General features: G+C 40.8%; 2 protein-coding genes across 2 annotated transcripts; both read right to left on the bottom strand.

The window, feature by feature from the left end:
* Nucleotides 1–9419: 9419 nt before the first annotated feature.
* On the bottom strand, nucleotides 9420–9995 carry LOC140912113 (interferon beta). Its single transcript, XM_073346274.1, has one exon. The coding sequence runs from the start codon at nucleotides 9993–9995 to the stop codon at nucleotides 9420–9422; it is 576 nt and encodes a 191-aa protein (XP_073202375.1).
* Nucleotides 9996–12087: 2092 nt separating this feature from the next.
* On the bottom strand, nucleotides 12088–12663 carry LOC140912114 (interferon beta). The gene has a single exon (XM_073346276.1). It carries the CDS (start codon nucleotides 12661–12663, stop codon nucleotides 12088–12090), a length of 576 nt encoding a protein of 191 aa, XP_073202377.1.
* Nucleotides 12664–13486: the final 823 nt, after the last annotated feature.

Genomic DNA, 13486 nt, shown 5'->3' on the forward strand with positions numbered 1-13486 from the left:
GATGGGTCACATACTAGAAGTCACGTGCATAAGTACTTTCTGGACTTGGGGTTTTAAGGCTGAACAATAATAGAGTGTTTGGATTTTTTTTTAACCAAATCATTACCACTCTGTTGCCATTTTGTAGAAAATAATAATTTATTCCAATTAATCTACAATAAAATATAAATAAGAGCAATGAATAATAGACTGATATAAATATCCTGTTACAAATATCATAAAATGCCCTGAAACTATTTCCACAATGCACAAATAGAATAAGTAGTCACAACAGCTTTTAAAATTCCACTGCATCTCATTGTAAATCATGTCTAAAATGTTCATTGATTTCAGTTAGTCCTTCTAAAAAGGTTGGTATTTTTAATTTCTAAACTTCTTTGTGACTTTGTTCTGTAATTGAAAACTGCATAATTCCACTTGGATTCTCTTGCCAGCGCTGATGCTGAACTGCTTGTCTGCTTGAGGAAAGAACTGGTATCTCTTCACCTTCATCCTGGTGAGCTGAAGGTCCGTCCTTCCGTCCTGGTAAGAGAGTCCCGCTTTCCTTCATTGCAACCAAACCTGTCTCCAGGTGCCCAGCTGGCTGATGAGTCTATGTTGGAATCTCTGACTGGAACTCCCGCCTCAGGGAGCTTGTTTGGAAGCTGTTCCAGTTCGTGAGTGTTGTGCTGTTATACTGTGGTTATACTGCATATTACAGTTCAGAGGTGAGATTGGATCAGAGAAGAGATCATAGAAATATAGAGCAAACACACAATGTCAACGATGTTTAAGGTCCAACCCTTTCTTTTAAAATTCTTAATTGTCTTGTAACTTTTTTGCATCGATATCCTTCATTTTGCATTTTAAACCTGAGTAAATGAACAGAATATTATCACATAAAATGAAATTTGTGCAGTTGGAATTTCATGAGAGTGAATGTACGGCATAATACATCAAGCATTATGGAGTTTTAGACGTCACTGTGGGAAGAACCTGCATAGAGGAGGGATTCCACTGCATCTGTCTGTCTTCACCCCAATAGTTGCAGCATCCGGAGCTGAAATGAAATTGGAAATAGTTGAAACACAAAGGGAAAAAATATAATCTTCATTGAATTGATCTTAAGAAATTAAATGACAATATCTTTTCCACACATAAGCTCGCAAGTCTTTTAGTATGTTCATATTTTTTTTAAAAAGTCTCTAGGAAACTTCTCAAACCTTGGAATACTAGAAATAGTTCTCATGAGGACAAATTAATTAATAGCCACGCTTATAATTGTAGAAACGCACTACTTATGTCGAAGTCAGAGTGCTTTGGTCATCAGATAATGATATTTCCTTCCCTCCCACACCACAAAGTGCTGGTGAGGTGCCGAAGGATTCCACATATGTGTACTTTGTTGCATGGTCTGCCAATTCCCTACTGCACAACAGTACTGATATGTGAAAGATTATGAAGATGTGCAAAAATAAATAATAGTAGAAACACCAAAAAATAAATCCATGTCACTGAAAATCCATTTCCAGCACAGGACAGGAAGAGCCTAAATCTGCTGCCATGGAAATCAGTTGCGATTTGGTCACTGATCCTATAGAAGAAGAATCAGGCCCTATATAAGCAGAGTTATAAAATATCCGTTATCTCTGTTCAGCTGTATAAATTACCTTAAAGTGAATTCATTTACTCCAGGGAAAAGTTTTGTACTGTACCTTAGTTACTCAGCCTTTGAGTGAGTTTGTCAACCAGCACAAAACATCTGGGTATTTCCACACAAATGATCTCCCAGGCACACAGGCTGTATTGCTTTTCTTTCAGGAAAGCATCTATCCCCTGAAAGTATTTTTTCACTCTCCGACTGGTGATCCGGAGGTCCTGACTTTCAGGGTTGGTTAAGCCCTTCTCTGTCTGTGCTCTCAAACATGCCTCCAGCTGCTGAATTTGCTGGTAAAGGCCATTTTGGAACCTAACTATGGAAGCCCCTGACTATGGAATCACCTGAATAAACCATGAAAACATTTCTGTGCATATTAATTTGGTTAGAGTCTCCCAAGGCTTCCTGCACTTTGATAAGAACTATCAGAGTCTTGCATCAGCTACATGAAAGTTTCTGAATAGTGCAGAGAAAGCAGACTTACCAGAGCCTCCATATTGCCATGCACTACGCTCCCCATTCTCGCATTACTTTGCATGGGTGTTGGGGATGTTTATCCCCCACGAGGGTGAAGTCCAGAGAAGATGTTGAGGAGAGAGGGAAATAAGTACTGTAGTATGAATACTAGGAGAGGATAAGGTAACAAAGTAATCACAGGGTAATGTGGGGCGGGGGAGCCAAATCATCTTTTTCAGTAAATCTATATGGTGACAGCAATTTAGGGGCACTGGAATACTTGTTGTTGTATGGCTCCTGAAAGCCATTGAACAAAACTGTAAACCCTGTATATGATGGAGACCATGCATTCACTTGCTAATGTTACGTGACGCTGCTCAACCCCAGCACCCCTACTTCCATCTTCCCTGCAGCAAGTAGGCAAAGAACCAGTCTATTATTTGAGAAAACTTAGTTACAAGGGCCTCAGAGCCTGCTGCAGAGGATCTATGCAGGGGCAGAGCCCTCTGCTTATGCCTCTTCCCTGTGCCACATGGAAGTGTGTGTGGGGTGAGATGAGGTGCCATGGAGTCAGAAGCTTTTGCTCCCAGTTCCCTCTTGGGGTGTTCTCCATACAGTTATGATCCACATGTGGGGCCTGGAACGAGCAGACGCGCATTGAGTTGGGGCAGTGCTACTACAGGTCTGGTGGGTGCATCTCTCCATGTCACCTACAGAGAGAGTCTGAGGCAACTGCAGTCTGAAGGAAGCCCTGGTTTCCTGGCTGTAATGGAACCTCGCTGACAGGGACCGGAACGGGGCTCTGAGTGGTCCCAACAACTGATGCAGAAACTCAGTAGCTCTGTGTGAAAAGACCTTGTGTTCTGTGTAGAAGCCACAGGCTCATCTGCTTCTATGATGAAGGCTGGGGAGAAACCTGCGAGTATCCGCTCCTGCCTGCCAGCGGAAGGATAAAAGTGAGCTGAAGTGGGGATGTATTATTAGCATGTTCCTCCCTTTCTATCCCCCTGTGGTTGGCTTTCCCACAGGAAGGCCTGAAATCTTTGATGATACATGTCATCAAATGGCTTCTTCAATAGATGAATGGATTTTTTCACATAGCACATCTGTTGAAGGTCTTCTGTAAACTTTTGTGTTTTCGACCCATGTCTCTGAATTTAAGTAGGAATTTAAGGATTCTGTAGGAAGAGATTTTTCTTTCATCACTTTCTACTTTTCAAGCTTTTGCCTGCTTGAGGTTTTTACTTTCATTTTCCTCCTTTCTATTTAGTGGAAGCAAACAAGTCATTGGAAGAACAAAATCACAGTCATTCCCTTTTTTTAGAAGAAAGAATCCCTATATTTCTTTCCTGAGGGCCCCCCGCCCCACCCTCTTAGATAAAGAAAATTTAAAGGGTGAGAAGAGTGATGATTAACTGTTCCTTCCAGTTACAGGTTAGAGTAGGGACCTGCCTGTCTACTCCCAAGTATCTGTAGTTAGTAGTGCTAGGCAGATCTAAACATCTGTTAGATCAGTAAGTTACATCAGCAAGACTATCCGTCTGATGAGAGAGGAAAATCCCTGTGTGTAGGGAATACCAGAGGATGGACAGAGGGCACTGAGAAACTGAGAGGTTTACTTAAGAAACTGATAACTGAAAATACTGTTCCAGAGTAGCAGCCATGTTAGTCTGTATTCGCAAAAAGAAAAGGAGGACTTGTGGCACCTTAGAGACTAACAAATTTATTTGAGCGCAAGCTTTCGTGAGCTACAGCTCAATTTGTTAGTCTCTAAGGTGCCACAAGACCTCCTTTTCTTTTTGCAAAGACTGTATCGTTGGTAATATACTAGAGTGACTGACATAAATGAATGTTACTTTCAAACGTGTTTCCCTTTTCACCATTCAAGCTTTATTCTTTTTTTCAATGTGCATTTCACTGAGCTTGGGCATTGAAATTCAAGTGGGCTGATGAGTGAAGTTTGCATCCTGTAGCAAGTTTCACTTTCTGTTTTTCATACCATAGCACTAGGCTGTCATGTTGGAGTTTCCATCAGTGAAGGGGAATGGTTTTCAACCCAAAAATTGAAAAGGAATATTTTCATATTAATTTTAAAGAAGAAAAAGAAGAAAACATGACCATATTTCTGTCCGTGTCACTTCTTTTACATCTCCCTCTCCCATCACCTCAAGCACTTTTTAAAATCATAATCTAGAGTTTTGCCTAAACGATTTGGAAGCGTCACTGTAAAGAAGGCAGTTTATTGTACATAAGTATACCATATAAGGGACCCAATCATGCCAGAAGTGCTGCACCCCAATCTTGCATTTACTCCACTGGGAGTTCTGCGTGTGCATTTCCTGGCAAGCTGAAGCTTCAGGAGATAATAGTTATATGAAAGAGCGAGAAATTAAAAAAATCTGAATCTTAGCTGTTCTTGTTCAAGTAAGAAAGCTATGGGAATAAAGACACAAAGTCTCTCAGCATATTTTCATCAGCAATGAGCCTGTTTTCTGGGAAAGGTCAGATGCAGACTGAGCTGGGTGAAGTATTTTCTAGAATTTGATGAAATCCTGTATATTTAAATTTCAGTGAAAAGAGCAGGAAATTTTATTGGCATATTTTTCTTCTGTGTCAGCCATCTTAATCTGAATGTGAAATAAGAGATTAGTTTAGCCCCTTTTCCAATAGGCAAATCTGCAAATAAATTCAGAATTTGCTAATGGATTTATTTAAAGTGATTTGACAAATGATTTATACACATTCCACTCTGATTGCTCAGGACCTCGTCACCACACTCATTTCCCTATGAGTATTTGCTATTCATAATTTGCTGCTTGTCCTGTGTGATGGTTCACCTGAGTCAGTGCTATTGTGTCTGTTCCTGGGATGGTTGCCTTCTAATTCAAAACTGCTTTCCAGATGGCTGCATGAACTTTTCTGGAGAAAAGTCTCTTTAAAATATGTATTGATATGAGTGTTTCTTATACTTTCTGACGCCAGAGATATTCTTTTCCAACAAAAACTCGCACGTACAAATATTTCAGAAAATGTTTACAAAGGGCCAAACATTTTTCATAAATGTTGAATCAGTCTCAAATATTCAGGCTGTGGCTGAAGTATGTGGTTGGCAGTGCTGCTGTTGACTGATAGCTCTTCAGAACTGCTATCCACCTACACCAAACTTGGTAGAGAGGAGGATCCTCACTAGATCTGATGCCACCGGCAGGTTGATTACTATAATTTTAAATGTTGGGTTTAGGTAATCTTTAGGCATTGTTGATGTTATAACTGAAAGTTTAATCCATTCTGTGCACCAAACTGGTTGTTGGTGGCAAGGAGCACACACGCCTGATTTGGAGGGAGTGGAGGGGTGGCACCGGCTGGTCTGAAAACTGGGGGATAGAATTGCTGACTTGAGTGTACACAAGCCTGATTCATATGGCTTGGTTTGTTTGTGTGTGTGTGTGTCAGGCGGAGGCCGGGGGAAAGGGGAGGAGTCTCTGTAAAACTTATTACTTTTAAAGTGATATTATGAAGTTGTTGTCATGAAATTTCCTCATCATAGGAAACCTCTTTCTATGTGTATCCATCCGGTTGGACAGGACCTCCAGAAGGTACTCACTAGGCTGAGGACAACGGGGACACTTAACTTTAAGACTGTGTTTCCGAGTTGGGAAACCAGTTTGGCGAAGTTGGTGTTAAGGAGAATGGGGGTTAGGAGTGGAAAGTTACTGATGGTCAACAAAGAGCAGATGAAAAACCAAAAGGTTCTAAAAGAAATCCCAGGGGGAAGACCCACAGGACATTTGGGCGAGAGGAAGGAAGGGGATGAACTGGCCAAGGCCAGGTTATGTGAGCTGGAGGAGAATGCTCTGTTTTTGTGCATATAAGTGATGCATTGCAACAGAAGGATGTTGGATGACCCCAAGTGATTCTGATACAGGCTCATTGAATGACCTTGTGTGTTGAGGAAACTGAGGCAGGGAATTGTAGATAGGGTTTACAATTTTTGTTCCATTTTCTGTATTTCCAAGTGATTAATTAAAGAGCAATAGCGTGTTAGAATCCTGTGCAAAGTGTCTCCGTATTATAATCTACACATACTACATGGCCCCTGGAAGAGGTAAACACCTCTGGGTATATTTCTGGGAGAGGACATGTTAAAGCACATTCTGAGCTTCAAAGACTTCCCAGTTGACATGTTGGATGAGCCCCCCCTTGTAACGCCAACAGGCTGAAGTTGTCAGCAGGCAGGATTGAACCTTGGACATTTGAACCTTAGTGCATGAGCCTTGACTGTGTGAACATGTGATAATGCCTCTTAAGCCAGGGTTGTAGCAGACTCCTCAATCTCTAAATGGTTCAGGTGCCAGTAGAGAGTGACAGAGCACCACACCATCCAGGCACGGGTTGTATATTTCCCCTCGCTGAGGAAGCCCAAGCCAAGCTTCAGAGACTTCCCAGCTGATATCCCAGCTAGGGTGACCAGACAGCAAGTGTGAAAAATGGCGGCAGGGAGTGAGGGGTAATAGGCACCTAGATACGACCAAGTTCCAAATATGGGGACTGTCCCGATAAAATCGGGACATCTGGTCACCCTAATCCCAGCTGCCCAAAAATGACACTTTAAAAGGTTGTCTGGGGCAACTGCATGCAGCCTGGAGCAGCCCTGGGAAATACTACTTGGCACTGAAAAGACGGGGGCAGAGAATCTAATGGGACCAGAGCGAGAGAGATGCTGCAGATCTCTGTGTCTGGAGAGACCTTTTTGATCAGTGCAGAAACCATAGAATCTGCTGAGTGTGGAGATGGAACAACAGCCACTTCCATGAGGAAGTCTACGGACGAACCCACCCCTCCTTCTTCCTGCCCCTGAGTGGAAGCATGTGGGAGAATCTCAGAGAGAGAAATTAACATTTTTTTCCTGTCTTTTAAGAAGTGTGAGCTGGGCTTTCCCACAGGCATGGCTGCTCCTTATGATTCGGGTGATATTGTCAGAGCTCAGCTGAACATTGCATTCAGCATTCCCCTTCTTTTATTAAAAGTGTGATGGAATGAAGGGGAATAGTTTTCCCCCAGAGCTGAATGGGTTTGGGTCTGTTAGACTTTTTCAGAAGAATTCCATAGTTTTCGTGGGCAGTAACTGACTGACGCATTCCACCCAGTGGGGAAATGTGTTTTCGAGGTGACAAAGAGAAACTTTGATAATTCTAATACAGAATGCCCCATTCCTGCTCTCATTATTCACATGTAATTGGTGTGTTAAGGGGTGCGTGCACTCTTACTTAGTGGAGGAAAGGGCACCAATCTAGCCTCTTCCAACACAACTGCCTACTACTCCAAACACCCAAATTGACAAGTTTTTTGGGGGACAAGTAACCTGGTAAAAAGTAGAATGGTAAAAGGTGGGAGAATTCAGGTGTGGTGTGTGGTCTGTTTGAATGGAAAGGCTAATTATCGTTCTGTAATGATTATTTTTAAAATGGAATTAGTGCGAATTGGGACACTGATTCATCAATGTATTGAAGCATGTTCCGAACTGGAAGCACTAACATGAGCAGGATGGCTCACCTACTTTAAGTTAGTCTCATGCATAAGTACTCTCTGGAATTGGGGTTTTCAGGCTGGACAATTACAGGGGTTTTTTTATTCTCCTTTTCTTTCTTTTTGGTTCAATCGGTATTTTATTCAAATCATTACTGGTATAGGTTGCCATTTTATATAAAATAATTATTTATTGGTAAGTAACAAATATCTATGATAAATACATAAATAAGAACAATAAATAAATAATAGATTGACATAAATGCCCTGTTACAAATATCGTAAATGGATCTGAAAATATTTTCAGAAGATATAGTAACAACATCATTTAAAATTCCACTGCATCAGATTTTAAATCATTTAAAAATTATTACTTGATTTCTGTTAGTACTTCTAAAAATGTTGATATTTAAATTTCTAAACTTTTTTGTGAGTTTGTCCGACATTTGAAAACCCCATAATTCCGCATGGATTCTCCTGCTAGCAGAGAGGCTGAACTGCTTGTCTTTTATGAAAGAATTGTTATCTCTTCATGTTCATCCTGGGAAACTGTTGGTCCTTTCTTCCTGGTCAGAGAGTCCCGTTTTCCATCGCTGCAGCCAAATGTCTCCAGATGTCCAACTTGCTGATGAGTCTGTGCAGGAATCTCTGAATGGAATTCCCACCTCAGGTTGTTTCGGAGAGATTCTTGCCAAGAGGCAGGAAATATATTGGAAGATTTTCTGGATTGCCACTTTGGCATTCCCCTTCAGGGACACTCGAGGCCTGAAAACCTCTTGGAGCCACCTGAAACGTCTCCCTTCGTTTCGACATTAGTGGAAAATTATGCACATCTTTTTTGTTGGAAAGTTTTTCCAGTTCACATTTGTTATGCTGTTGTACTGTGGTTAAGCTGCATGTTACGGTTCAGAGATGAGATTTGATCAGAGAAGAATTGAACAATAGAGCAAACACATAATGTCAACAATGTTTAAGGTCTAACCCTTTCTTAATTTTCTTGTAACTTTTTTGCATCGATATCCTTCATTTACAATTTAAATTTTGAGTGAGTGTATTGCACAATACAAGGTCAAGTAGTATGGAGTCTTAGAAGTCTTAGACATCACTGTGGGAAGGATCAGTAGAGAGGAGGGAATCCACCGCACAGTACAATTTCGTCCAACTGTTTTAACCTCTGTAGTCGCTGCAACCTCAGCTGGAGTGAAATGAGATTTGGTTGAAACACAAAGAAACAAATACAATAGAAAATTTATGAATGTCAATCTTTTCTGCACCTCATAATCTTACGAGTCTTACGCTATGTTCATATTTCTTATAAATGTCTCTAGGAAACTTCTCAAGCTGTGGTATAGGATGAGGACAGATTAATAAATAGCAACCATGCTCATAATAGAAACATACTACATGTATAGAAGTCAGAGTACTTTGGGGGTATCATTATTTGATGACCAAAGTACTGGTGAGGTGGCTAAGGATTCCAAATATATGTACTTTGTTGCATGGTCTGCCAATTATGCAATACATAACATCACCTGATATGTGGGAGATTATGAAGAATCGCAAACCAAAATGACAGTTGAAAAAATAAATCCCTGTAATTGCAAATCCATTTCCAGGACCGAACAGGAAGAGCCTAAAGCTGCTGCCAAGGAAATCAGTTGCGATTTGGCCACTGACCCTGTAGAAGAAGGATCAGGCCCTATGTAAGCAGAGTTATAAGATATCCGCTATCTCTGTTCAACTGTATAATTGACACTAATATTTAATTCATTTACTCCAAGGAAAAGATTTGTACTGTACCTTAGTTACTCAGCCGTCGAATGAGTTTGTCAATCAGTACAAAACATCTGGGTATTTCCATGCGAATGATCTCCCAGGCACACAGGCTATATTGCTTTTCTTTCAGGAAAGCATCTATCCCCTGAAAGTATTGTTTCACACTCCGACTGATGATCTGGAGGTCCTTACTTTCCGGGTTGGTTAATTCCTTCTCCATCTGTGCTCTCAAACATGCCTCCAGCCGCTGAATTTGCTCGTAAAGGCCATTTTGGAACCTGACTATGGAAGTGGCATCCCAGGCACTTTGGGTGAGGTTTTTGCTAAAGATGTTGAAGATCTCTTGGAGGATCTCTTGAATTACCACCTTGGCATTCTCCTTCTGGGCCACTGAAAGTTGGACAATATCCTGGGTGGGCTTGAAAGCTGCCCTTTCATTTATGCATTGTGAGGGGAAAATTCCGCTCCTTTTCTGCAGAAGCTCTAAGCTCTCTTTGTTCACTTTGTTCTGCTGGAAGTGAAGCATGGTACAGAGCCGAGATGAGATTTCAGTGGAGAAGAGCAGTATGAGGCAAATGTGCAGCAAAAACCTGGTGGTCATGATGATGTGTATACGCTCCTTTGCTTTGTGTGGAACCTTGAGCCTGGAGTTCGTTGAGGGTCCTACGTAGACTGCTGTGACTTTCCTTTTTGTCTCTGAATTTAAGTATTTGGTTGGAGAATGTTTCTTTGATCATTTTCTGTTTACGAGATTTTCCTGAAGGTTTCAGAATTTTTCTTTCTGTTCTTCTTTCTGTTTTCTAGTTCTTTTACCACATTTCCTTTTCTTTCTTTCTTTCTTTCTTTCTTTCTTTCTTTCTTTCTTTCTTTCTTTCTTTCTTTCTTTCTTTCTTTCTTTTTGTGTGTGCGTGAAAGTGACCACGCCTGACATACAGGCATTTTGTCATATTGTAATTTCTGTAATTGAAGAAGGTCAACCACAATTCCACAGCGGTACAGAAAAGACCTCCAATTCGTCAGACAGTGCACTTGCCATTCATTACCTCCTTCATTTGAGAGACAGAAATTGTTTAGGAATATTTAAAGTTCCCCAGGCATTGAAGAAGTAAATGTGGGAGGAAAGGGTTAGGTCTCCCAAAAATATTTGGCAAATCTGAACTTTAATGATGTCCTCTGTTTTGAAGGCACATTTAAAATCTAGACAGCACAAACTATCATAAAATGATCTGAAACTATTTCCACAATGCACAAATAGAATAAATAGTAGCAACAGCGTTTAAAATTCCACTGCATCTCATTGTAAATCATGTCTAAAATGTTCATTGATTTCAGTTAGTCCTTCTAAAAAGGTTGGTATTTTTAATTTCTAAACTTCTTTGTGACTTTGTCCTGTAGTTGAAAACTGCATAATTCCACTTGGATTCTCTTGCCAGCACTGATGCTGAACTGCTTGTCTGCTAGAGGAAAGAACTGGTATCTCTTCACCTTCATCCTGGTGAGCTGAAGGTCCGTCCTTCCGTCCTGGTAAAAGAGTCCCGCTTTCCATCATTGCAACCAAACCTGTCTCCAGATGCCCAGCTGGCTGATGAGTCTATGTTGGAATCTCTGACTGGAACTCCCGCCTCAGGGAGCTTGTTTGGAAGCTGTTCCAGTTCACATGTGTTATGCTGTTATACTGTGGTTATACTGCATGTTACAGTTCAGAGGTGAGATTGGATCAGAGAAGAGATCTTTGAAATATAGATCAAACACACAATGTCAACAATGTTTAAGGTCCAACCCTTTCTTTTAAAATTCTTAATTGTCTTGTAACTTTTTTGCATCGATATCCTTCATTTTGCATTTTAAACCTGAGTAAATGAACAGAATATTATCACATGAAATGAAATTTGTGCAGTTGGAATTTCATGAGAGTGAATGTACGGCATAAGACATCAAGCATTATGGAGTGTTAGATGTCACTGTGGGAAGAATCTGCAGAGAGGAAGAATTCCACTGCATCCGTCTGTCTTCACCTCAGTAGTTGCAGCATCCGGAGCTGAAATGAAATTGGAAATAGTTGAAACACAAAGGGAAAAAATATAATTTTCACTGAATTGATCTCAAAAAATTAAATGACAATATCTTTTCCACACGTAAGCTCACAAGTCTTTTAGTATGTTCATATTTTTTTAAAAAGTCTCTAGGAAGCTTCTCAAACCTTGGAATACTAGAAAGAGTTCTCATGAGGACAAATTAATTAATAGCCATGCTGATAATTGTAGAAACACACTATGTATGTCGAAGTCAGAGTGCTTTGGTCATCGGATAATGATTCTTCCTTCCCTCCCATACCACAAAGCGCTGGTGAGGTGCCGAAGGATTCCACATATGTGTACTTTGTTGCATGGTCTGCCAATTCCCTACTGCACAACAGTACTGATATGTGAGAGATTATGAAGATGTGCAAAAATAAACAATAGAAGAAACACCAAAAAGTAAATCCATGTCACTGAAAATCCGTTTCCAGGACAGGACAGGAAGAGCCTAAAGCTGCTGCCATGGAAATCAGTTGCAATTTGGCCACTGATCCTATAAAAGAAGAATCAGGCCCTATATAAGCAGAGTTATAAAATATCCGTTATCTTTGTTCAGCTGTATAAATTACCTTAATGTGAATTCATTTACTCCAGGGAAAAGTTTTGTACTGTACCTTAGTTACTCAGCCTTCGAGTGAGTTTGTCAATCAGTACAAAACATCTGGGTATTTCCACGCGAATGATCTCCCAGGCACACAGGCTGTATTGCTTTTCTTTCAGGAAAGCATCTATCCCCTGAAAGTATTTTTTCACTCTCCGACTGGTGATCTGGAGGTCCTGACTTTCTGGGTTGGTTAAGCCCTTCTCTGTCTGTGCTCTCAAACAAGCCTCCAGCCGCTGAATTTGCTGGTAAAGGCCATTTTGGAACCTGACTATGGAAGCCCCATCCCAAGCACTTTGGGTGAGGTTTTTGCTAAAGATGTTGAAGATCTCTTGGAGGATCTCTTGAATTGCCACCTTGGCATTCTCCTTCTGGGACACTGGGAGTTGGAGGGCATCCTGGGTGGGTTTGAAAGCTGCCCTTTCATTTATGCATTGTGAGGGGAGATTTCCGCTCACTTTCTCCAGAAACTCCAAGCTCTCTTTGTTCACTTTGTTCTGCTGGAAGTGAAGCATGGTACAGAGCTGAGATGAGATTTCAGTGGAGAAGAGCAGTATGAGGCAAATGTGCAGCAAACACCTGGTGGTCATGCTGATGTCTTCCACTTCTTTTCTTTGTGTGGAACCTTGAGCCTGGAGTTTGTTGAGGGTCCTATGTAGACTGCTGTGTCTTTTCTTCATGTCTCTGACTATAAATAATTGGCTGCAGAATTTTTGTTTCATCATTTTCTGTTTTTTTTTAAAAGGTTTTTCCCTCCTGGAGGCTTCAGTCTTTTTCTTTCTGTATAATTCACTGCTTTCTAGATTCTTTTACCACGCTTCCTCCTTTTTGTATTGTTGTGAAAGTGACCAAACCCCTTTCACTTATGCTGGATCCACATACATACAGGCTTTTCATGATGCATTAATTTAAAGATCTAATATAATAAGATCATCCACACTTCAGAAGTGGTAATGAGAAGACCGCCAATTCATCAAACCCTACACTTTTCTCATTCATCACTTCCTGCATTTGACAGACAAAACTAGTTTCGGTATATTTAAAGTTTTGAGGCCTGGAGGAAGTGGGAGGAAAGGGTTGGCCTCAGGGGAGCTGGAACAGTTTGTATAGTGGGGCTGTTGAGAGCCATTGAACCAAACTGTAAACTGTGAATATGTATGAAACCACTTCAAGCCAGGGGGTATGGCAGCACCTATGTTAGGCCTCCCAAAAATAATGGTAAATTTCAACTTCAGTCATGCAACCTGAAAAGCACACTTAATATGTAGACACCAGCAAATATCGGTATCTTCCTTCTAAGAAAACACTGGAGATAGAGAGTGAGCTCTGAGAGAATGGAACCTTTTTTCAGTTTTTGTTTACTTCCAGATCTCAATGTATATACTGAAGCTGAGCAATCGATGCAGTTAGATG

Source organism: Lepidochelys kempii, chromosome 5, assembly GCF_965140285.1.
Source record: "Lepidochelys kempii isolate rLepKem1 chromosome 5, rLepKem1.hap1, whole genome shotgun sequence".
Classification (NCBI taxonomy): Eukaryota; Metazoa; Chordata; order Testudines; family Cheloniidae; genus Lepidochelys; species Lepidochelys kempii.